Raw genomic sequence first — 26,371 nt, 5'->3', positions numbered from 1 at the left:
GGGCAACTTCGTGAGACCTCATCTCTACAATAAATCAAAAAATTAGCCAGATGTGGTAGAGCATGCCTGTAGTTCCAGCTACTTGGAAGGCTGAGGTGGAAGGATCACCGGAGTCCAGCAGGTCAAGCCTGCGGTGTCTGGGAGCAGCCACTGCACTTCAGTCAGGGTGACTGAGTAAGACTCCAACTCAAAAAAAAAAAGTAGTATAAGAATATACAAAGAACAGCTTAAAATTAACAATAACAACAGCAAAACCAGGATGCAAAATGTGCAAAAGACTTGAACTGGTCATTCCAAGAAATACATACAGAGAACCAATAACCACATGAAAAAAAAATCAACATCACTAATTTTGAGAGAAATTCAAATCATAACCACAATGAGATGCTACTTTATACCCATTAGGATGACTATTACATACATTTTAAAAAAATGTTGGTGTAGATGTGCAGAAATTTGGAATCCTTGCACATTCCTGGTGAGAATGTATAGTGATGCAGCTGCCATGAAAATAAATATGGTGGTTTCTCAAAAAATTGAACCCAAACTTACCATGTGATTCATACACTCAAAGGAAATAAAAGCAGGAACTCAAATAGTTATTTGTACGCTCATGTTCATAACTCCATTATTCACAACAACTGGTAGGTGGAAACAATTCAGCTTTCTATTGTCATTTGCATGAATAAACAAAATGTGGTATGTACATGCAATGGAATATCAATCACACTTAAAAAGAAGGAAATTCTGTCACATGCCACAAAATAGATGAACATTTTAGACATTATGCTAAGTGAAATAAACCAGTTACAAAAGGATAAATATTGCTTGATTATACTCACATGAGGTACTATAGTAGCCAAATTTATAGAGACAGTATGTAGCATGGTAGTTGTCAAGGGATGTGGAGAAGGGAGAATGGGGAGACTTAGTGTTTAATGAAGCAAAGCTCTGTTGGGCAAGATAAAAAACAGTTCTCTAGATGGATGGCAATGATTGTTGCACAACAATGCGAATGTACTTAGACCACTGAATTGTCCACTTTCAATGTTTATAATGATAAATTTTATTTTTGTGTATATTTTTAACACAATTTGAAATACTCAAGAGTGAAGTGTCTTTTAGTTACATTGTGTCATAATACTGAAAACAGGAGTGGTGATTTTATGTGTAGATATGTTTCTTTATTAGTAACATGGAAACACATATTAGCAAAGACAAACATCAAGGAGGGTTTTTTCAGTTGATACTAAGCTAGTGAAAAACAGTATGACAATGAAGTATGGCCCTAAAATATATGTGAGGAAGAAAGAAAAACACACGACAAAGTAGAAGTATATGCCAAACGTAATATAGCCCGTTGTCTTTACAGTTTAATCTTCTAATTTGACTCCATCTGTTTAATTCACATGATAAAACAAGGGAGCAGGAAGCTCTAAACACCACAGAAATCTGTAGGAGACCTGCACTCACAGATGAGTAAATTTGTTTCAAAGTTTTCCAGGTGCACTGTGGGATTTTAATGACCTTGTCGGACACTGAAGTAACTAATACTGGATTTCCAGCCTTTATTATTTATTTTATTTTATGTTTTGAGTTGCAGTTTCACTCTGTGATGCAGGCTGGTGTGCAGTGGCACAATCACAGTTCACTGCAGCCTCCAATTCCTGGACTTAAGTGATTCACGTTCCACAGCCTACTAAGTAGCTGGGACCACAACCACATTCAGCTAATTTTTTCACTTTTTTGTAGAGATGAGGTCTCCCTTGGTCACCTAAGGTGATCTCAAATTCTGGGCCCAAGCAATCCACCCACCTCAGCCCTCCCCTCAAAGTGCTGTGATTGCAGATGTGAGCCACCACACCTGGCCAATAATACCTTCTCCATCAAATAATGAGAAAAAACCACAATCTGGTCTCTAGAAAACTATTGCCCAAACTCCCCTACTAGTATGATTGTCAGATTTAGCAAATAAAAATACTGGACTCCATATGACAATTGAAATTAAAATAAATAGGTTTTGTTTTTAAAATATTTTAGCATAATTATCAAGAATTGTTTGTTATTTATTTGAAATTCCAGCTTAACTGAACAATCTCTTTATCTGGAAACCATATATCCTAAACAAACGACATTTGAAGTATTTTTGTTTGAAAATGAAGACTGGGACAGTGAATAGTGTATGCTGGTTTACTTTTTGCAATACATAGATTGCAGAAATAAAGAAAAACAGCATTTAGGCATATAGGTCCAAGGCATTATAAGAAACCAACATAATTACCATTATGAACAAATGATTTAAAAAAATCTGTATATAAAGTGCAATCAAACACAGAAGGCACTTTAGGCTTGGCATGGAGTGAACAATGAGAACACAAGGAACATGACTAGATCTGATACTGATTTTGATGTTCTTGTGCTTTTCTATACTTATATATTTAAACAATATTTACAGTAGAACAAGTGTGGGAGACAAAGCCCTTGGTCCCCTAATTGTTCACCGAAAAATCACTGACAAGAGACAGATTGATTAATAGGAGAAAAGGCATACCAGTTAATCTAACTAGGCACAGAAGCTTATATAACATCTTGAGGTTACAGAAAAAAATATTGGTTCAGAGCATAGCCAAAAGCAATTATGTTGGTAAATCAAGTTTCAGTGGCAAAGTATGTTATGGAAAGGGGAGAAGAGGAGGCTTGGTTAACAAATGTGGTCTTGTTGATCTTTGTAAGATGTGGACATGAGAAGGGCTGACTGCACTAATGTAAATTCTCTACAGAGCTATAAATGTGAATTTCCCCCACAAAAGACAGCTTTTCAAGGGACACTTCAGAAAGAGTCAGAGAAGTTTATTTTGGAGTAATGTATTTTTATTTCCTTTATAGGTGTTATTTTGCTTTACAAAAACATACAAGGAAGAACTCCCCAAAACTGAAATTTATTTTTAAGTGCTGTGTGTTTATTCTCACAGGTTTGAACTTCATTCACCTTCAAAGTACTCTTTGTTTGATGAAATATATCTATTGAGACTCTTTCACTATAGTTCAAAACAGTTTTTGAACTCGTCAATTTTGATGCCCTTAAGTGTTTCTGCTGTTTTTTGTTTCAGTTCTTCCACATCAGCAAAATACTTCCCTCTGAGAACTTTTTTCATCCAGAGAAACAAAAAAAGTCACTAGGGGCAAGATCTGGTGAAAAGTGAGAGTGGGGTGGTAGGCATGCCATTTTGGGGCAAAAACTGCAGAACATGAAGAATAACATAGAAATCTCACACTTTCTAATTTCTAAACAAAGTACAAAACCATGATTATCTAGCCACTGTGGTTCTGACAGAAAGGCTGACATACAAATCAATGAAGTAGAATTAAGAACACAGAAATAAACCCATATATATATTCAAATGATTTCCGTAACAGTACCAAGATAATTCAACAGAGGAAGAACAGTCTTGGCCAGGCTCGGTGACCCAAGCCTGTAATCCCAGCCCTTTGGGAGGTGAAGGCGAGAGGATTGCCTGAGCCTAGGGGTTCATGACCAGCCCAGGCAACTTGGTGAGACTTCGTCTCTACAAAAATAAAAAAAATTAGCCAGGCATGGTGGTGCATGCCTGTGGCTCCAGTTTCTTGGAAGGCTGAGACTGAAAGATCACTTAAGCCCAGCAGGTTGAGGCTGTGGTGGCCGTGAGCATGCCACTGCACTCCAGCCTGGGCTGGGTGACAGAGTGAGACTCTAACTCAAAAAAAAGAAAAGAAAAGAAAAGAAAAGAAAAGAAAGAACAGTCTTTTCAACAAATACTATTTGGATAAATGAATATCCATATGAAAAAATGAAGTTATATTCATCTTACAGCACATACAAATTACTCAAAATGAATCAAAGACCTGGTTGTAAAAAGTAGAATCATAGATTTATTAGGAAAAAGGATAAAGAAAAATTTTCATAATATTAGATTTGGTAATGATTTATTTAAAATACATTAGAAATACAGGAAAAAATAGTAAACTGATAAGTTGGTGTTTATAAAAATTAAAATTTTGTATGTCAGAGTATATTATCAACAGGGTAAAAAGCAATCCAGAAAGTGGCAGAAAATATTTGCAATGCAAACATATGATAAAAATATATACAGATGACCAATAAGCACATGAAAAAATACTCAGCATCACTAATTTTGAGAGAAAGGCAAATCTAAACCACAGTGAGATACTACTTCATACCCATTAGAATATCTATTACCAAAAAAACACAAATGTTGGTATAGATGTGAAGGAATCTAGAATCTTTGCACATTCTGGTGATAATGTAAAGTGATTCAGTAAGTAGCAAGAAGAAAAAATATGGTAGTTCCTCAAAAAATTAAACTCAGACTTATGTGATTCAGCAATTTCACCTCTTTGCATATACCCACATGAAATAAATGCAGGAAATCAAATAGATATTTGTACTCTCAAGCTCATAACAACATTATTCACAATAACTGGTAGATGGGAACAACCCAACTATCCACTGACAGTTGAATGAATAGACAAAATGTGGTATGTACATAAAATGGAATATTATTCAAATTAAAAAGAAGGAAATTTTGTCACATGCCACAACACAGATGAATATTTTAGACATCATGTTGCATGAGAAAAAAGAGTTACAAAAGAATAATATTGTATGGCTACACTCATATAAGGTGTCTATAGTAGTTAAATTTATAGACAATTCTTGGAATGGGAGTTATGAGAGGAGGAGGAGAGGGGAGAATGGGAATGGGGAGAATGTTTAGTGATACAAAGTTCCTGTTGGGAAAGACAAAAACACTTCTGCATTTACCATAATACGATAAAAAAAGGATTGGCAGTAGCAGGACACTGCCGGGGGTCCAGGTTGGGGTGGGGAGTGGAGCACATAACATCAATAAGGGTACCTGACCTTAAACCAGATGAAGTGGGGACAAAAGGGAGGCCAAAACTTTACCCGTACAATGACCACTTGTATACCTAATCTGAATCGTACCCCACACCTTTAAAATAAAAAAACAAAAACAGTCCTGGAGATGGATGTTGGTGATGGCTGTACAACAATGTGAATGTATTTATGCCATTGAACTGTTCACTTACAATGTTTATAATAAATTTTATGCTTGCATATATTTTATCACAATTAAGATACTAGTGAATGTCTTTTAGTTACATTTTATCTTTTTTTAAAATTTTAAATTATTTTAATTTAGAAAGAGAAAATGTCTTGGAAGAAAAATAAACATAGGCAAACTTTACTCCTTGAGATTCTCAACCCCTCACTGGTCCATCAGTCCAACGATGCAAACACTCTTTGAAAAGTATTCAGCCACCAACAATTATGTTAGCAATAGGGATACAGAGCAATTTCACAAAGAAGTCAATGAATCCCATTATAGCAAATCCTATTGTTGTTGCCATGGCAATCTTCTGGAATTCTTTTTATCAGGTTTGGTGCATCTTTTAACCATTCAAATTGAGTCCTCTATAAACTGCTGACTTGGCTCAGCAAACTGCACTACCTGATCATGATTCCCTGCCTGGCCGCCACCTTAGGGGCCAGGGACATAAAGCACAGCAGCAGACCGATGGAGAGCTACAGTCTATCTTAATACTGAAAATATGAATGGTTATTTTATACACACACACACACACACACGCACACACACACACACACACACACACACTTCGGTATTATTAGCATGCAAGTATATATTAATAAAGACAAACATCAGAGGAAACTTCCTTCAGTTGACACTGAACTGCATCATGAAAGATAAATGATGGTGAAAAAAAGCACAGCAATGATGTATGGCAGTAAAATATATTTGAGAAAGAAAGAAAAACACACATGACAATATTAAAGTATAAGCCAAACATAATATAGCCTGTTGTCTTTACAGTTTAGTTCATTATAAGTTTACTAAGTTCCCATGATAAAACAAGTAGAAAGAGGTTGTAGACAATCAGAGAAATCTGCAGGAGCCCTCCATTCACAGAAGATGAGTGATTTTGTTTCCAAGCTTCCCAGGTACATCTGGTATGGATTCTAAGGAACTTAATTATGGTCTCCTCATGCAAATTTCTTCTAAGAGAAAAATAAGAACAAAAATAATTCACTTAGCCAGGCGTGGTGGCTCATGCCTGTCATCCCAGCTCCTTGGGAGGTGGAAGCGAGAGGATTGCCTGAACCCAGGGGATTGAGACCAGCCTGGGCAACATGGCAAGACCTCACTTCCACAATAAATAAAAAAATGAGCCAGGCCGGGTGGCACATGCACCGGTGGTACCAGCTATTTGAAAGGCTGAGGCAGAAGGATCGTTTGAGCCCATCAGGTCGAGGCTGCTGTGGCTGTGAGTGTGCCACTGTACTCCAGCCTCGGCAACAGAGTGAGATTCCAAACTCAAAAAAAAAGTTACTTGATAATGATAGAAAAAATGTAATAGTTAAGAAAATTAGTCCAAATCAATCTAATCCAATTTAAAAGAAATGTATTGAATACATATTATAAAATGATTGTGTTAACATAAAAGATGAAATATTCTTATTCTATATTCTTGTTAATGTTCTATTCCACTTTCATAACATTACCTTGTTCTCCAGAAGGCTTTAATAATCAATATATGGGATGAAATTAACCAAAATTGTCCACAGGAAAAGGAAACAAAAAATGTTGCCAGACTCAGCAAGTATTTGACTAAAAGAAAATGGAATAAAATACACTCAATATATAAACATCAAAAAATACAAATATGCAGTTGCAAAGATGTTAAGTAATATATAATAGGCATTTCTTAAAGCAATTTAAACAAATGAAAGATAAAGAACATAGAAAGTCACAGTCATTGTGGAGGAGCAAAATAATTAACATTTATTGAGTGTTTTATTTGTGCCATTTTGATTCACAAATCTCATTTAATCCTCACACAATTGTTAGTTATTTTAATACAAAGTATTATGAACGTCCAAGCAATGCCTTGGAGTCACCAAAGTCTTAATCCTTGATACAAAATGATACACTTAAATAAGACAGATAGGGAATGGTAACACAGATTTCAGCATTGTTCAAATTCTCTGTATTTTGTGTATGTGTGTGCAATTGTTTTTTTAGTGAGACCACTTACAACAAAACCCTTTGTCCACTTACAGGTTGAAGATACTTGAATATTTACCTTATCTGAGACTTTTTTTTGCCTACAAGATATAAGTCATTTAATATTCTATACGAATCTCAAACATACAATTTCTAAATCAATTTTGATACACCTTCAAATTACTTCTGATCCTGAGTTTCTTAGTCAAGAAAATTATGACAAATACATCAATTCTCCAAAAACAGAAACCTTTACACTGTTGTCATATTTGAATGAACTGAGTATTGATAAATCCAGAGATGTTAGTCTTGTTTAAATTATGTGTGAGTGCCTGAGTCAATAAGCAAGGGATGGTAAAATGCTTCAAACCATAGGTAGCCAAAAATCAGCCTTTATAGATCAAAAATATAAAAGACCCATCAATGTTAGATTATATTTAAAAAATGAGAAATAGATAACTGCTTGGGAAAATAGTGACAATGAATTAATGAAATAAGTAAGTCCTTGGTACTGGGACAATAAATAGGAGTATTTTATCATTGTCACTAATAAGACATTTCATTTTGTACAACTGAATACTGAGCTTCAAGTCATCTAATCAATGAAATAATCCCAGTGTATAAAATAGCAGGTAATTTAATAATTTTGACTACAAAATATGAAACTTGGAATTCATAACCTCAATTTCAGCAGTAAACAGACTCTAAGATATTGGTTTAATATTGAAAATACTCTATCTAGCAGTCGATAGACTTTAGGATATTGGCATTTTTATAAAAATTTATCTAGAAAACAGAGCTGTCATTACACCAGAATTGGAGCTCCCATGTTATTGTTAGGAGACTCATCTTTGTATACCAACTTTTAATATGCATATGTTATTAGTACTATTTCTACAGATGAACTATAAGCCTTTCATCTAATTTCACTAGAAAGCAGAACTATAATCATCATGTGTTCTATGAATTCATAGATGAATTCACAGCATCTTCAATGAATCCAAATTGTTTCAAACTTTCAGGCATATTCTATTCAGCATTTAGTTCTCTAAACAATCTTCTTTTATTTTTTATATCATGTTTACTTATCCTTTTGTCCTTTCCTATTCTGTTTGTAATTATTCTCTGAAAGAAACAACAGAAAGTTTAATAATCTCTTCTCCAGTACTTATTAAATATATTAAAAAACTGTAACAAATTGTTGAATTAGAATTTTTGGAATTTGCAGTCAACTTGTAACTAACAGAAATTTCGGATGATAAATGCAATTCAGGTTATGAAACTGAGAGCAGTTATTTATTTTCCCCTTCATCTTCTCTTGCATTTAGATTGATTCTTGAGCTGTCTCTTTCATTTATCCAACTAAAATAAAGCAACCTTGACCCTTAGCGTTCTAAGAACATGCTCGCGTATTTTCTTGGTCCTTACTCCATACACGATGGGGTTGAGAAAAGGGGGCACCAAAAGATACATATTTGCAATAAAAATATGAACATGTGCTGGAACATGTTTCCCGAAACGGTGAGTGAAAATGGAAAACCCAGCTGTGGAATAGAAAACAAGAATGACACAGACATGGGAGCCACACGTACCCAATGCCTTAAAGCTAGCTTCTCGGGATGGCAGGCGGAATACAGAGCGCAGGATGAAAGCATAGGACACAGCTATGAGAATGGCATCGCTTGAGCCAATGATAGAAGCCATACTGAGGCTGTAGCGCTTGGTAGACCCTGTGTCCATACACGCCAGCTTTACTACAGCCATGAACTCACAGTAGGTGTGGGCAATGATCCGAGTTCTGCAGTAAGGCAGCTGTTTGAGCAGGATGGGATGTGGAATAAAGAAGGCTACACCCCGACACACCACGATGGAACCCATTATGGTGATGCGACTGTGGGTGAGAATGGTGGTATGATGCAGTGGGTCACAGATGGCCACATAACGGTCAATGGCCATGGCCAGGAAGAAACCCGATTCCATGGCAGTGAAGCTATGAATGAAGAACATTTGGGCCAGGCAAGCCTCAAAGGCGATGTCATGGGCTCCGAGCCAGAAGAGACAGAGCATGCGAGGCAGTGTAGATGTGGAGAGGACCAGGTCAGTGACTGACAGCATGCACAGAAACAGGAACATAGGCTCATGGAGGCTTTTCTCTGCCCTTACCACGGCCAGGATGGTCACATTCCCCACCACGGCCACCACATACATGGAGCAAAAAGGAATCCCAATCCAGACATGCAGGTGCTCTAGTCCTGGGATGCCCAGCAGCAAAAAGGTGATCGAAGAGGGACGAGAAGCATTGAAAGGAGGCATTATTGTTTTCTTTTGCTTTCTATCAGTTTTTATGAAAACAAGTTGCTATGACAGTTTGATCACAACCAGATGCTGAAAAATATAGTGGTTAAGTTCAGAAAGGCCTTTAATTAGCTGTTAAAAACAATCCAAATTTATTATCAGGATTATTTAAGTTCACTAGAACTAGAATAATAAAATTAAAGTATTCCAAATTATTGAACTTTGAAATAATAAACGATAATTATTATATTACTTCATATTTTCACAGATAACTGTAAGTCACTTTGTCCATTTCAGTAAATTATTCCATTTGTAGTCATACTTGTACTTCATGCAGCATATCTTTACTAAACATTTACTCTATAACAAACCATGTTTTAGCATTTGAATATTTAAAATGTACAAAAAATTTTTTTAAATGTCTGGCACAGTGGCTCATGCCTATAATCCCAGCACTTTGAGAGGCTGAGGTGGGAGCATTGCTTGATCCCAGGAGTTTGATATAAGCCTGGGCAACATAGTAAGACCTCATCTCTGCAAAAAATTTCATGAAAAAAAAAAGACGGGTATAGAGGTGTGTACCTGTAGTAGCACCTGCAGGCTGAAGCAGAAGGATCACCTGAGTACAGGTGATTGAGGCTTTGATGAGCCATGATCATGCCACTGCAATCCAGCCTGGGAATCAGGGTGAGACTCTGACTCAAAAAAAAAGAAAAAAGAAAAGAAAAGAAAAGAAAGAAAGAAAAGGAAAAGAAAGGGAAAAAGAAATGAACAAATCATGGAGATAATACTGGAGGAAAAAGTAAGGCACCATAAATAAATAAATAATGACAAGTCTACGTTGGGTTGTGAGAATGTCATATTTAAATTGGTACCTAAGTGATGAGCCTTAAACTATTCAAAGCCTGGGATATTATATATTCTGGTAGTAATATGAACAATTTCTATGAAGAAGGGAAAAACAGAAGAAATAGGATAGCAAAGATTTCTAAGACTTAAAAAAGTAAGGAAATCACAGGCAGTAAAGTCCATTTTTTCTCGTTTCAGCTTCTTCATGTTTTCAAAGTTTTCTCTGCTCATTGTAGATAAATATAAGTTATACTAACAAATATCTGGGGAATATTAAAAACTTATTTTTTTCATTTTTTTTAATGAGGACTTTCTAAAAAACACTTATTTTTGCATCAATTAAATGGGTCCCAAATCTGTTTTAGCTAGCAATCCCATGACTTGTTATATTTTCCATCTATATCTAGTTGTAAGCTCTCCCTAATATTACTTATTACAAAGTATTTATTTCTAGCCGGGCTCGGTGGCTCAGCCTGTAATCCCGTGCCTTTGGGAGGCTGAGGTGAGTGGATTGCCTGAGCCCGTGGGTTCGAGACCTGCCTAGGCAGGCGAGACCTCATCTCTAGAATAAAAAAAAAAATTAGCTGGGCATGGTAGCGCACTCCTGTAATTCCGGCTACTCGGAAGGCTGAGGCGGAAGGATTGCTGGAGCCCAGCAGGACGAGGCTGCGGTGGCCGCGAGCAGCCACTGCACTCCAGTCTGGATGACAGAGTGAGACTCCAACTCAAAAAAGAAAAAATAAAGTATTTATTTCTGTTCCCCTAATTTTAGCTGCCAGAAAACTCTTTGACTAACATATTCATTGACTAACATATTCACAAAATGCGCAGAATCCAGTGTCAAATCTCATTTATACTTAGGAAATACCAAAACCCCGAGTTTAGAACTACCAATAAATTAGTGCTAACACAGAGTATATTTCAGATATATGAACATAAAAGATGCAGACTATTACTCCTTAGAATACAAAGGTGTTCTTCAATGGTACTTTGGGTTTGAATTTGCAGGTTAATCTCTACTGGAAGCTTTTACATCTGTGATAACCAGACTTTATTTTGAATGAAACAAGGCTTTTGAAGGGGCTTATTCTTTGGGCTTTCATTCAGTATTTCTTTCATGTGAGTGAGTTTCCATACATAGAAAAGATTAAGTAGAGATCTTACAAAATTTAAGGGAGTTATAAAAGGATGCTTGCTTTAGGTAGAGGACTCTACAACCCACAATCTAATCAGTTTAGTGAAAAGAAAGAAATGATCTCTGTTCCTCTCTAAGGACATGATCCTGAATTCCTTGATGTGGTTTCTAAAATAGGATTAACATAATGTGTTATCTTTATACTTTCATTTGCTACACTATATATGTAATTAATCTGACATACAATAACATGTGACTGTTTATTTCCTATTATTTATTACTATCATGTACCATTTAAGTAAGATATGTTCTAAGAAACTTGTATTTCTTAATGTTAATCACACTTCCTACCTTCCCATCTTTCCGTCCTCATTTATCGTAACTTTGATCATTTACTAGGTGAATAGATCCTTATAATGCAAATGATGTAGAACTCACATTATGACACATTCAAAACTGTTTATTTATTAGACTCATAAATTGACCTAATTATGTTAGAGATATAAAGTACTTACTAAAGCAGCTTTCTTCAAACATTTCATAGGTCCCGTGGATAGTCAAATCTCCGTGGCAGACAAGCCCTGGGATAAAGTAGTTAAGCACAAGACAGAGAGTAGGAGGGTTATCACAGATGCTTCAGTTTTAGAGAATCTTATTACTAATTTTCTGTTTCTCATCTCCCATCAAGGCAGTGACCTTAGATAGTACTTCCATTGACTCTCAAAGAGATCCTGCTTTCCTTATGTATCAAAAATATTCTCATCAATATAATACACACTCATAAGAATGTAAGCAGAGTTCCCTTAAGTGTGCTTCCCAGAATTATGCCAACACATTTATGCTCTTCAAATATCATTAGCTGAGGAAATATTTTCTAGGCTATCACATTTACTAGACCCCGGGCTTTATTGTAGTGAAAAACATGAGAGTGATGCAAACATAGCTTTATTTATTTTATAACTTTTAAAAACAACTTTGTAAATAATTTATCATGCAATTAACTATCCCAGAAGGAAAGAAAAAGTATCATGTAGAAACAACAGGGCTCAAATCAAGTTTAGTGATTCAAAGAAAATATTCTTGAATGAATCACACTTAGGCTAGAATGTGAAGAATATATAATATTGACCTGTCAGATTTTAATAGAGATAAAGATAGATACAATTATATACTCTCACGAAGTTATATTTGTCTATCTACATATACATGTAAGCAAAGGAAAAGCAAAAAAAGCCTGAACAAAGTTTCATTAGGAAAAGCAATTATGGCATAATTAATTAAGATATAGTATAGTTAGGACAAAGAGTTGAAATATTAGTAACATGAAATAAGATTATATGGTCAAACAAGGGTCCCCACACATCAATGAGTAATCACAAAATTGACAGGGAATTTTATAGTCCAGTCTCTAGACCAGTGGCTGTCACTTAGTAGGTTCTCAGCAAGTATATATTAAGTATGTAAGTGCAATATAGAACATTGCAAGAACAGAATGGAAAGAGGACATACTCACAGATACTACAATAACTTACAAAACATTCTTTATGCACAAGTGCTCATGACAGAATCTCTGTGATGTCATCTCTCTGAAAATGCCAACCTATATTTGAGTCCAACAGTCACAGATATGCAAATGTTTATTCCTTCAATAGAGTCATACAATATAAAATTTGATCAGATTGAGAGATAATCCTCACCTCTACAACATCCTTTAAAAAAGTTCTGTTTCTTAGAATCTAGTTGTTTTTTCATGTTCTCCATGGAAAATAAGAAATATCTATTTTCTCAGTCCAAAGATTTATATCTTCTCCCTTGAATCTAGCTGGTTTACAAAATAAGATAGTATTGTTTAGTGGAGTCTCATGTCTCTTAAAAGTCATCCATGGATCAATTAAACTAGTCTTTTCCTCTCCATCTTTCATTTTATAAACACCTTAACTAGTTTATAAAGAAATGCATTCAGAGGCAAGAAGCAACCTAAACGTACTTTATATATGTAGCAACTTCAGCATAGTAATCTCAAAGGATAAGTGAAAATAACATTTGTCACAGTCAAGTCCCTATGGATTATTGGGAAAAGCCATTTTTTTGTTGGTGATGATGAATAAAATACATAATTTCAGGGATAATAATTTTACCTGTGCATTCCTTTAGGTATATACTTGCACATGTAACCGTCCCTCAGAAGTTTAATATAATTTGTAAAGCACATACCAAGACAAATCCTGAATGAAACTCAAAATCACAGAACACATTCTTTATTTCTTCAGTTAATTTAGCTTAATTTTAATATCAATTTTAACTAGGAATCCTATGGGAGAGAAGATAGAAAACTGATAGCGGAATAGATAAAGAAAAAATGAGGAGACTCAACTAACATCAGAAATGAAAGAGGGACTTTATGATTCATTTTTTTCAGAAATAAAAATTATTTTTAAAAAGTTGAATAACTTATATTTTAAAAATTCCTAGGAATGAAAACTATTGACACTGAATCACAAAGAAATAGACAGCCTAAAATCCTTAACTAGTAAGGAGATTGAATCCATAAAAAAAAAAAAAAATTCAACAAAGAATCCAAGACAAGATGACTTCACTAGTGAATTCCACCATATATTTAATTAGAATTAACAATAATTCTCTTCCAACTTTTCCAAAAATTTGATGAAGAGGAATCACTTCCAAATATATACTGTGAGGCCAGCATGATGGTGATATGAAAGCCAGAGAAAGACACTACAAGTAAACAAAACTACAGATCAATATGTCATATAAATAGTAAAGCAAAAGTTGTCAACAAAACATTAGGAAGCCAAATTAAGTACATAGTGAAATCATTAAATATAATAACCTAGTGGAATTTACTATTTGAATGCAAAGATATTTCAATACACAAAAATCAATAAAAGTAAATCTACTACATGAAAAGAAAGAAGAAAAATCCCACATAATTATTTAATTAAAGCAGAAAAATCATGAGAAACATTTAACACACATTAATCTTTTTCAAAAACTCAGAGTAGAAATAAAGGAAACTACCTCAATATAGTAAAGATCATAGCTCAGGAAAACCCACAACTAACATAATGTTCAATGGTGAAAATAATGAAAACTTTTCTTCTAAGATCAGGAAGAAGACAAGGATGATTCCTTTTATCACTCCTATTCTGTATAGTCTAGAAGACCAAGTCAGAGTAGTTGGATGAGGAAAATAAATAAAAGGCATTCAAATTTCTAAAGAAGAAATAAAATTATCCTCTGTTCTTAGATAACATGATCTTATAGCAAAAAACCCCACAAAATTCCAAACACACACACATACATACACACACCAACACAAATGGTTAAAATTAATAAATACATTCAACTTGCAGGACACAAAATCAGCAATCAAAAATCACTTGCATTTCTGTACACTAACACTTAGCATTATAAAAAGGAAAGTAAGAAAATCATTCAATTTACAGTAACATCAAAAAAGGGGAGGGAGGGAGGAAAAAGTGGGGGGCACTTGACAACACAAAGGATATCTGGTACTTGGGGAGTGAGAGCCAGTTAGAACCTCAAAATTTGCCTACATACATTAATTACTTATGTAATTAATCCTCACTGCACCCCACATCGCTATAATAAAATAAAAATAAATAAATAAATGAAACAGTAGTAAACTAACAAAATACATGATGGATTTGTACATTGAAATCTACAAAACTGTATTGTTGTTTCCAGGTCTGAGAAAAGTGCTGCTGGTAATTTAATGAGTATTGTATTAAATCTGTAGATTGCCTTGGGTAGGATGGACACCTTAACACTGTTAATTCTTCCAATACATGAGCATGGAATATTTTTCCATTTGTTTGTGTCATCTGTGATTTCTTTGAGCAGTGTTTAGTAGTCTTGGTTGTAAAGGTCTTTCATGTCTTTGGTTAGGAAGATGCTAAGGTATTTCTTTTTATTTTATTTTATTTTTTTGTGGATACTGTGAATGGGATTATGTCTTTTATTTGGGTTTCTGTTTGTTTATTGTTGGTGTATAGGAATGCGACTGACTTTTGTACATTTATTTATTTTATACCTTGAGACTTTGTCAAAGTCCTTTATCAGTGCAAGGAGGTTTTTGACTGATTCTCTTGGTTTTTTGAAGTATAGAATTATGTTGTCTGCAAAGTATAGGATTATGTCATCTTCCTCTTTTCTTACTTGGATACCCTTTTTTCCTTCTCTTGTGTGATTGCTGTAGCTAAGACTTCTAATACTGTGTTGAAGAGGAAGGGTGAGAGTGGGCATCCTTGTTTTGTTCCATTTTTCAGGGGAAATGGTTTCAATTTCTGTCTGTTTAGCAGTATGTTGGCTTTGAGTTTATCGTAGATGGCTCTTACTGTTTTGAGGCATGTTCCATCTGTGCCTAGATGTTCGAGGGTTTTATCAAAGAGTGCTGGATTTTTCAAAAGTTTTTTCCAAATCTAATGACATAATCATGTGGCTTTTGTCTTTACATCTATTGATGTATTTAATTATGTTTATGGTCATGGGGATGTTGAACCAACCCTGCATCCTGGGGATGAAGCCTACTAGGTTATGGTGGATGATTTTTGAGATGTGTTGTTGAATTCGGTTTGCTAGAATCTTGCTGAGAATTTTAGCATCTATATTCATCAGTGATATTTGCCTGTGATTCTCTTTCTTTGTTGTATCTTTACCCAGTTTGGGTATCAATGTGATGTTAGCTTCGTAAAATGATTTGGAGAGAATTCCATCTTTCTTGATTTCCTGGAATACTTACAAAAGTATTAACATCAGCTCCTCCTTGTATGTTTGGTAGAATTTTACTGGAAAGTCATCTGGTCCAGAGATAGACAAAACAATCCTCAGAAGAAAAAAAAAAAGTGGGAGGAATCAGGATCTGAGACTTTAAGCTTTATTAAAAAGCTACAATAATCAAAACAGCCTGGTATTGGTACAAGAAAGTCATATACACCAATGTAACAGGATAGCGATTCCAGAAGCAAAACACCAATTTCTCAAACAACTCATTTTCAACAAAGCCTCCACCACCAACCATTGGGAAGTGCAGAACCTATTCAGCAAATGGTGCTGGGAAAACTGGCTGACCACATGCAGAAGATCAAAACAAAACTCCTACCTATCCCCATCCACAAAAATCAACTCTAAATGGCTCAAAGTCCTAAATGTAAAACCTCAAACTATAAGAACCTTAGAAAACGCAGGAATCACTCTTAGGGAAATTGGAACTGGCAAGCAATTCCTGATAAAAATCCCAAGTACCCAGGCCATAAGTGATAAGATAGACAAGCAGGACCTCATCAAACTGACAAACTTCTGCAAATCCAAAGAAACAATTGAGAAAGTGGGAAAACAGTCCACAGACTGGGAAAAAAATATTTCCCAACTGTATATCTGACAAAGGTCTAACATCTAGGATATACAAGGAACTTAAATGTGCTGAAAAGAAAAAGAAAAAAAAAAACAACCCCATCACAAAGTGGGCAAAATATATGAATATACAGTTCTCAAAAGAAGACATATAAGCAGTCAACAGATACATGAAAAAATGCTCAGCCTCACTAGTCATCAAAGAAATGCAAATTAAAACCACACTGAGGTACCACCTAACTCCAGTCAGGATGGCCATCATCAATAACTCAAAAAACAATAGATGCTGGAGAAGATGCGGGGAAAGGAGAACACTTCTACACTGTTGGTGAGAGTGTAAACTAGTACAACCTCTGTGGAAAACAGTGGAGATTCCTAAAATATCTAAAAATTGACCTTCCATACAACCCCGAAATTCCCCTACTGGGAATATACCCAGAGGAACTCAAATCACTCTATGAAAACGATACCTGCATGTGCATGTTTATTGTAGCATCGTTCACAATAGCAAAAACACGGAACCACTGTGCTTCCTATCAAAAGAGGACTGGATTTAAAAAAATGTGTACATATACACAATGGAATATTATGTAGCCATAAAGAAGGACGAAATTATGAACTTCACAACAACTTGGATGGAATCAGAGTCTATAATACTGAGTAATCTCTCACAGAAACAAAGAACTGAGTATCACATGTTCTCACTCATAAGCGGATCTTGAACAATTATCGTAATACTATAAGAAAGAGATTGGCAGAAGTAGGAAACTGCCTGGGGGCCAAGGGCAGGGAGGCGGGATTGGCAATAGTGGGAATCTACTGGGTAATGAGGGAGGCACACCTCAATAACAAGGTTACCTGCATAATGAACACTTGTATACCTAACCCTGAATTGTACCCCACATCTTTAAAATAAAAAAGTTTTTTAAATGAGCAACATACTTAGACATTTATCTGAGAAAGATATACAAAGTCAATCAATATACTCTTCAAATACATACATTAAACATATTTCCTGCTGACTTGTCTAAAATACAATTGCATATCATTCTATTTTGACCCTCTGTTAACAATGATCTGTTAAAATTGTCTCTTGTATGAAGAATAATGATGAATATATACATAATTTTACTCTGACACCAGTCTGCTTTCCTGAATGTATCTCTCACAATATTTCATATTATTTTCAGCTTTTAAATGGGTATAGATCTATGCTCTACAATTTGTTTTATGTGTTTGCCTTTATTTGTTAATGTAATGTCTCGGCTTGAAACTTTTTTATTACATTTTTCACTCAATTCACTCCAAGTTACATTTTAAGACTCAAATTCAATAAAATGTATGAAAAGGCAAAACAGATCTTTGATAACAATCAAGAATAAATCAAGTTACCTGGAGTGGCTCCTTGGAAATTCTTGTCCCTAAAAAAAGTATTTAAATTTCATTCAAACTTAAAGGTTACTATAAAATATTGGTGAACAGGAGTAACATTCATTACGTAGCTTTAGTAGTAATAGTATCACTATTTTATTTATAATCAGAATAATTCCAACTCCTCTACTTCAGTTACAGGCCTTGCCAGACAACAGATGGTATAAAAGATAATTACTCTTCTTTCCTACATCTTAAGAAACCTCTTTCTCTCAGGTTCACTTGATCTAATTTCTAATGAACTCAGAATCAACCTTCTCTGCATGTGACTCAAGACCAGTTATTTTTTAGTCCTTATTTTTGGGAGACTTCTTTCCTCTAAAAGTCAGAGAACTTTCTGAACCCTGTACTTCAGGTCTGAGACCAACTTGCTCCTGGGTAAAGAAGCCTGGGATTTAGAAGGATAATGATACCCTAGGGAATAATGATGCTCTGTGATCAGTCTAGGCTTTAAAGAAAGTCCAATGACTTTTTCTATTAATATCTATGTGTGCTAAAATTTTTGGTAAAAAAACAGGTTAATAAAATCACCTCACTCAGATGCCACTCCAGTATTTAGCTTTATGCAGGTAAGTTTCTTTCATTACAAAATAGGATCTGAGGGTGGATAAGGCTGTCATTGTGGTTTGTTTCAGGAAAAATTTATCGAATAGGGTTTTAAAATCTGGTTTTATTTAATAATTCTTTTGTTCATATTTTTGCTGTTTTTATTAAAAATGCTAGATTAATATGACATAGCTTACATATTTTGGTAGCAAATTAAGTAATATATTCTTGTATTTCTGGCTCTCCCAAAATTAATGACATAAGCAAGTTTGTAACCAGGTTTTCTGAATTCTAGTCAACTGGATATCAATTATTGATAATGTTCCCTGATTTGTTGGACATTAAAAATAATGATTTATGCCAATGTACACTTGGTCTCTGTGAAAACGTGGTGGGTCATTGAGTCATGCAGAAAGCAGGGGAAAGACAAGATACTCATATGACTTGAAAAAATTTAGTATCTGGTTTATTTGCCCAGAAGCTCAGTTTTCTCTTAGTTAAGGAAAAGGACACATCAAGCTCCCTTTTGCCATATTGCCTCTGTTGGAGATAGCACATCCTTTCTTCCATTTTCACCCAGTCAGTAAGAATGAGACAACCCCTTATGTGACAGCAGTCAGATTATTTTAAATTGCTAAGGGTCATCAAGCTCATAGTCTCTTGTACCTTATATAAATTGGGTTTAAGGAAATCTAGATGATTGTATCTCCCCCATTAAATCCACACATACTCAGAAAGCCCTAAGGAAGAGTAAGCATTACAAATATTTATTTATTTATCTATTTACTTATTTATTTATTTTCTTAATTATATGCTTAGTAGTCAGGATTGGTAAGAAAATCATATTTCTGATTTTAAGCCCTTGATTTTAACCACTTGCTATTCAGCTATTCACTAAGCAAGTAATCTAATAAAGACATTATCATGAAGTGGGTGAAGATAAGTATAATATTTATTTTTGCTTTTTGACTATTATAAATGATTAAATGATTAAGAAAATACAGATAGTTTCATCTTACAAGATCTCTTTATCTTTTAGCATCCATAATTTCTGTCAACAATTTAAAAGATTGTCTATATACTTTAACACAACCTCCAAAAATCACATGTAAGCATCAAAGGAAAATTTTTTCAGAACAATGTTTATTGCATTAACCCATATATATAGCAATGTTGGCCGCAGTCTACTCATTATTGTTGCAGTATCAAAACAGAGATCTCAGTATCCTTTTTTTCTTAAATATAAGTATTATTTACCACAAATTCTTTTTCTACTTCCAAGCATGTCCTTCATGTGAAATTGAAACAACTGCTTATCTGACATTCTTCAAGAAACTGCCTTTCAGAGAGAAACAGAAACAGATATTTTTTTCACTGCTGTTCATCAGTGTTGTCTTTTTCAAAGTGTGTGGAAGTAACCAGATAGAGAATATCACTTTTCAGGAGAAATTGGGATCAATGTTTAGGCATGGACTGATTGGAACAAAATTAGAAATGGTTCAAAAATTAGAATGTGATAAATTAAAATGAGACTAAAATGGGAAAACAAGGTCTTGTTAAGTGTATCTGAATCTCCCTAAAATGACCATGAGCCAAAATCTGGAAAGATCATAGAACTAGGGAAGTAGTAAAAGATCCATTATATTCAATGGATCTTCAGGACTCAAACCACAGCTAATATATCACAGTCTAGTGTAAAGTTACTATAAAAAGTAAATTTGAAGTCCATTATACAAAGCAGAATATGAAATCTTACCAAGAGTCCAAGGAGTCTAATGATCTACTGACTTCTAACCTCTGTGAAAGCACACATACATACCCCCCACACTTTCATGCTAATCTAGTTTCAGGGTATGCCTAAACTAGATAGTTCTGCTTTTGATTATATACTGTCCTATATCATTTATATCTATTTGTTTGTTTGTTTAGAGTCTGAGATTCATTCTGTTGCCCAGGCTGATGTGCAGTGGCACCACCGTGGCTCATTACAGTCTCTATCTCCTAGACCCAGGCAGTCCTTCTGTCTTAGCCTCTTAAGTAGCTGGGTCTACAAACGTGTGCCACCATGTTCAGCTAATTTTTTTTTTTTTTTTTTTTTTTTACTTTTTGTAGAGTCAAGGTCTCACTATGCTGCCCAGGCTGGTCTGAAACTCCTGGGCTCAAGCATTCCACCCTCCTCAGCACCTCAAAGTGCTGGGATTACAGGCATAAGCCACTAAGCCTGGGCTATCCTATCCTATTTAGATTGTCAATTTTTCTTGAATACGGTATCTTTGTTTTCTTCTTCCTTTTTAAAAATCTTCCAAGCCTTGGAATAAAACATCCTCTATAGTCCACGTTTTTAATTTACTCAACACATCTACCCTAAATATAAAGGGTTTTAAATTTACTCAGGGAATCACTTCCCCTGGCTGTCTCTGAAAGGAAATTGTACTCTTATAGTCTCTTCTAAGGACCTCACTTAGTGGCCTGAAAAATATTCGATTATTCAATATTTTGATGAAGGATTGAATTAATATAACACAACTAAAACTGTCCTTTAACAAACCCCATTTGAAAACACATGAAAAGGACTCAGAGATAAATAACTCACATTCTAGGAGCAGTGTGGCTAATAGTGAAGACTTTCATAAGATTATGTACTTAACACACACATGGCAACAGAAAGAGGTTTCATTCAAGAGAATTTCTAAGTCTGGAGAAATCATCTGGCCTCTAGAAATATATAAAGAAGGAATATCTAATTGTATTTTTTTGGAAAAACTAGTGTAGAGGTCATCATGAAAGACACAAAAGATCAGTGCTCCATGTCATAGTTTGCATTTCACAAGAGTTAAGTCAGAAATACTGAAATGTTCACTTTAAAAAAAAACTCTTGCAATGGCTCCTGTGAAGCTTCTGCTATCATGACATATATTGCATAACCTCAGGATAATTTGGCTAAGCTGTTATTCAATATGCACAATATGTTTGCATGACAGTGAGAGCTGAGGCGTTTTCACTTTTCACCCAAATTCTCTTCCGCAGGTTTTAGAATCGGTGGTGAGAAGACAGAATACCAACCTCAATGGCATCCATCAACGTGTCATATTTGAACCCCAGAACTGTAACCTTGATTGGCATTCCTGGACTAGAACATGTGCAGTTTTTGATTGGGTTTCCTTTTTTTGCTGTGTGCCTAGTGGCTCTTCTGGGAAATATCCTTTTACTGATCATCATCCCTGCAGAACGTATTTTGCACCAGCCCATGTACATCTTCCTGGCTGTGCTGGCAGCAACTGACATAGGACTCTGTGCAGCCATTGCTCCCAAGATGTTGGCCATCTTTTGGTTCAGATCTTGCTCCATGACCTTTGATGCCTGCCTGGCGCAGCTTTTTTTCATCCATGCCTTGCAGTGCATGGAGTCTGGCATTCTGTTAGCCATGGCCTTTGACTGCTACATTGCCATCTGTGATCCTTTGAGGCATGCATCCATCCTCACACCTTCCATCTTGCTTCGCTTGATTGTGGTAGTGGCAATCCGAGCTACAGTGCTGGTTGGTCTGTTACCCATTCTAATAAAAAGACTGCATGCTTTCCATTCTGTTCATATTGCCCACTCTTACTGTAAGCACATGGCAGTGGTCAAACTGGCTGTGGAAGACATCCAAGTCAATAAAGCCTGCGGACTTTTCGTGGGCTTTAGCATTCTGGGATTTGATATGATTTTAATCCTTGTATCCTATATTCTGATTATCCAAGCTGTTTTTCGTCTACACTGGAAGGAGGCACAGCTCAAAGCATTTAACACATGCACAGCTCATATTTTTGTTTTCCTTGAGTTTTATATTCTTGCCTTTTTCTCCTTCTGCAGTCACCGTTTTGGACATGTTGCCCCCTCTACCCACATTCTTTTGTCTACCATTTACCTCCTTGTGCCACCTGCACTCAACCCTGTTGTCTATGGTATAAAAAATAAGGTAATTCGAAATCGTGTGGCACAGATTTTTCTTCTGAATTATGGATCCCAGTAGTGATCTATTGAACATTTATAACCATGTAGAAAATGCTTTTATTTCCTAGAGGTGGAGACTGTTTGAACTGTGTGTGTTTACTGTTGTGGTTTCACATCATCATGCTGGATCTCAGAGACAACAATTTTCAAAACTACATCTTGGTTGACATAAAAAGTATTCAGGATAAGATGAATATTAACTCTTTACCTCTAATATGTTTGGCTTCTAACTTCATCTTAATCATTTATTTCCTTTTATTTTATTGGCATTTCATTTACAGTTCTTTTTATTGAGGTAAGGAAGCTTTTTTACTGATTTTAATTTTTTTCTTTTGAAATATATGCATTTTCATCTTAATTTTTATCTATTTTATACATTTTGACATTTTTATGCTTATTCTTATTCAATTAAAAATAAGATAAATATTTAGCATCATTTCTGCCTTAACTCATGACATATTAAAATATATACTGCTTGATTCCTAAATATTTAAGATTTTTTAATAAACTTTTGTTGTCTGATTTAATTTTATTGTAGTCAGGAAATACCTTTTATAATATTAAATATTTGAAATATATTAAGATTTGCTTTTTGGTCCAGTATAAGACCTATCTTGCATGTCCTTGAAATACATGTTCATTAACTGCTGGTTTGCTCTGGTGCTATATATACCAATTTTCTATATATACCTTGAGAAGTAAGACAAAGAGGATAAAATTAAACATAAATAAATTGAAAGATGAAAATGATAATGGAAGAATAAGAATCAGTTAAATATAACAAATGATAGGGAAAAACTACAAAGCCAGAAAAAGAGAGGGAGAGAAAGAAAGCAAAAACACAAATCACTGACATAAAGAAAGAAGACATATTGCTACAGAATACATATATCAACACATCAAAATCAAATTATTGCAAATAAATCTAGGCCATTGAATTCAACAATGTAAATAAAGTAGGCACAAATTCCTAAAGGCATAAATCTCAAAAAGTTGAAAAGACATATAAAATCTAAATACCCCTATTACTTACTATTAACCAACTGAATCTTTTATATTAAAATATATTAATCCATAGACATTTTCACTTGGGAATTATATCAAACATTTAAACAAAAATTAATATTAATCTCAAAACAAACTTTTTTTCTAAGAGATACAGGAGGAATAATAGCTCCTAGGTCATATCATGAGGTTGGCATAGCTCTAATTACAAAAGCTGTTAATAATATAAAACCCAGCCAGGCTCGGTGGCTCAGCCTGTAATCCCACGCCTTTGGGAGGCTGAGGTGAGTGGATTGCCTGAGTCCTCAGGTTCGAGACCTACCTGGGCAGCGAGACCTCATCTCTACAATAAATTAAAAAAAAAAAAAATCAGCTGGGCATGGTAGCGCATGCCTGTAATTCTGGCTACTTGGAAGGCTGAGGCGGAAGGATTGCTGGAACCCAGCAGGTCGAGGCTGTGGTGGCCGGGAGCAGCCCACTGCACTCCAGTCTGGGTGACAGAGTGAGACTCCAACTCACTCTGGGTATATATATACCCATGTTTGTCACAAAAAATAGACACAACATATCTAATAACATTGAGAAAGTGAATCCAGAAAAAAATTATATGTTACAAATCAAGTGAACTTTATGTAGGAATGAAATATTTCTGAGACATTTAACATTTTAACAATATTAAACCAAATTTAAAAAGATATTTAAGAAAAAACATATAACCATCTCAGTATATTCAAAATTAGTAACAAAGTCAAGAGAGCAAGAATGAATTCAGAAGAGTATCCATGAAAAGTCTATGACTGACTTTGTAGTTCATGATGGAACTTTGAACACGTTTCCTTAAATTTAGGAATAATTCTAGAGTCTGCTTCTACCACTTCCAGCACATATTATTTGAGCTCTTAGCCAATACATAGAAAACAGTCCTGTTTTCTATTTGCAAATGACAGTTTTTCCCAACTTAATAATTGCTAAGTAATTTACCAAAAGAAAAAGAGCAAGATAGAAGAGTATTAGAGGACTAGGGCTTGTGGCTCACTTTTGTAATCCCAGTGCTTTGGGAAATGGGGGACTGTGGGTGGTGATTACTTGAGCCCAGGAGTTTGATATCAGCCTAGGTAACATAGCAAGACGTCATCTCTACAAAAATTTAAAAAATTAACTGGGCTTGGTTACATGCACCTGTAATCCCAGCTACCTGGGAGTCTGAGGTGGAAGGATTGCCAAAGCCCAGGAGTTTGAGCCTACAGTGAGCCGTGATTGTGCCACTGCACTCCAGCCTGGGCAAGAGTGAGACACCAACAAGAAATAAAGGGGGTGGGGAGAGAATTAGCACTAGTCAATAAATTAGGAGTACACAAGATTTTTTATATATTAAAATTTAGAAGAAGAAATGATAAATGCCAGGATAAAATTGTTTTTCTCCTAAGATGGTTATATTGTCTTTGCTAGAAAGAAAACCCATGGAGCACGTTAATGATATCAAGAGCTATTTTTAGGCTTTGTTAGATAATACCTTTAAATTTTGTTCTTACTCTTATCAAGTAGCCCTTACTCTTAGAAAATGATTCTCACTGGAAGAATAAGAATTTCTCAGGTTCATAATTCGAAGCATGTTCCTGTACACACTATCTTCCCAGTAAAGACTGCATGCTGAAGTCTTTAGCTTTGTAACTCCTGTTTTCTGTTGTATTTCTTGGATATTTCTTCACCCTTGAACCACTTGGGAGCTGGTCAATAATGTCTGGAATGGTGGGGTGCTACTACAAAGCTCACTTCTTTATGGTTTTCTTGTCTTTAGCCCTTGCTTGTCAATATTCTCACTACTTTGCAACCTTTGATTCTGACCTCTTCAGTTCATGAAGAATACTTCTACCTTTGTGACTTTATTTTCCCATATTCATAATTAGAATCATTTTTAGAGAGGAACTGGAAAAATTCAGAACTACTCCTCTGTTCTTCCCTTCTCTCAAAAATCAGCTCCTCACTTATTAGTGCCTACCTTGATTGCTTTTCAATGCCTTCAAACATTTTCCCCTATAGATTGTCAAAATTTTACAAGATTTTTTAACGATAGGTTTAATAGCATATCAATTCCACACTTTGCCTGGAATCTTAATCTTTATAGTCAAGGCAAATGTAGAGAAGAATAACAAAACTGGAAAATGTATGCTATTAGATAAAAAGACATACAGCATCACAGGACATTCTCAACATTCCAAATACCTTTGAGATTGTACTTTTAATTTTAAAAATTGTCTGGAGCCGGGCTCGGTGGCTCAGCCTGTAGTCCCACGCCTTTGAGAGGCTGAGGTGAATGGATTGTCTGAGCCCGCGGGTTCGAGACCCACCTGGGCAAAACTTGGCGAGACCTCATCTCTACTATAAATCAAAAATTAGCCGGGCATGGCAGCACATGCCTGTAGTTCCAGCTACTTGGAAGGCTGAGGTGGAAGGATCGCCGGAGACCAGCAGGCGAGGCTGCGGTGGCCGGGAGCGGCTGCTGCACTCCAGTCTGGGCGACCGAGTGAGACTCCAACTCAAAAAAAAAAAAATTTTGGAAAGTAAAAGATCAATGCAGAATAGAGTCTTGGTGATGCAAGAGGTTTCTCTTAATAGA

General features: G+C 35.2%; 2 protein-coding genes and 1 pseudogene across 2 annotated transcripts; 1 reads left to right on the top strand and 2 right to left on the bottom strand.

Moving 5' to 3' along the window:
* Positions 1-5,334: 5,334 nt before the first annotated feature.
* LOC110595906 lies at positions 5,335-8,129 on the bottom strand (annotated as a pseudogene).
* Positions 8,130-8,465: 336 nt separating this feature from the next.
* LOC103263487 (olfactory receptor 52D1-like) lies at positions 8,466-9,416 on the bottom strand. Its single transcript, XM_008061170.1, has one exon. It carries the CDS (start codon positions 9,414-9,416, stop codon positions 8,466-8,468), a length of 951 nt encoding a protein of 316 aa, XP_008059361.1.
* A 12,404-nt stretch (positions 9,417-21,820) lies between these two features.
* On the top strand, positions 21,821-22,768 carry LOC103263486 (olfactory receptor 52A1-like). Its single transcript, XM_008061169.1, has one exon. The coding sequence runs from the start codon at positions 21,821-21,823 to the stop codon at positions 22,766-22,768; it is 948 nt and encodes a 315-aa protein (XP_008059360.1).
* The last annotated feature ends 3,603 nt before the right edge of the window (positions 22,769-26,371 follow it).

Source organism: Carlito syrichta, unplaced genomic scaffold (assembly GCF_000164805.1).
Source record: "Carlito syrichta isolate Samal-C Ts95f unplaced genomic scaffold, Tarsius_syrichta-2.0.1 Scaffold305126, whole genome shotgun sequence".
Lineage (NCBI taxonomy): Eukaryota > Metazoa > Chordata > Mammalia > Primates > Tarsiidae > Carlito > Carlito syrichta.
Note: the sequence above shows the minus strand (reverse complement) of the source record. Positions and strands in the feature narration are given on the sequence as shown.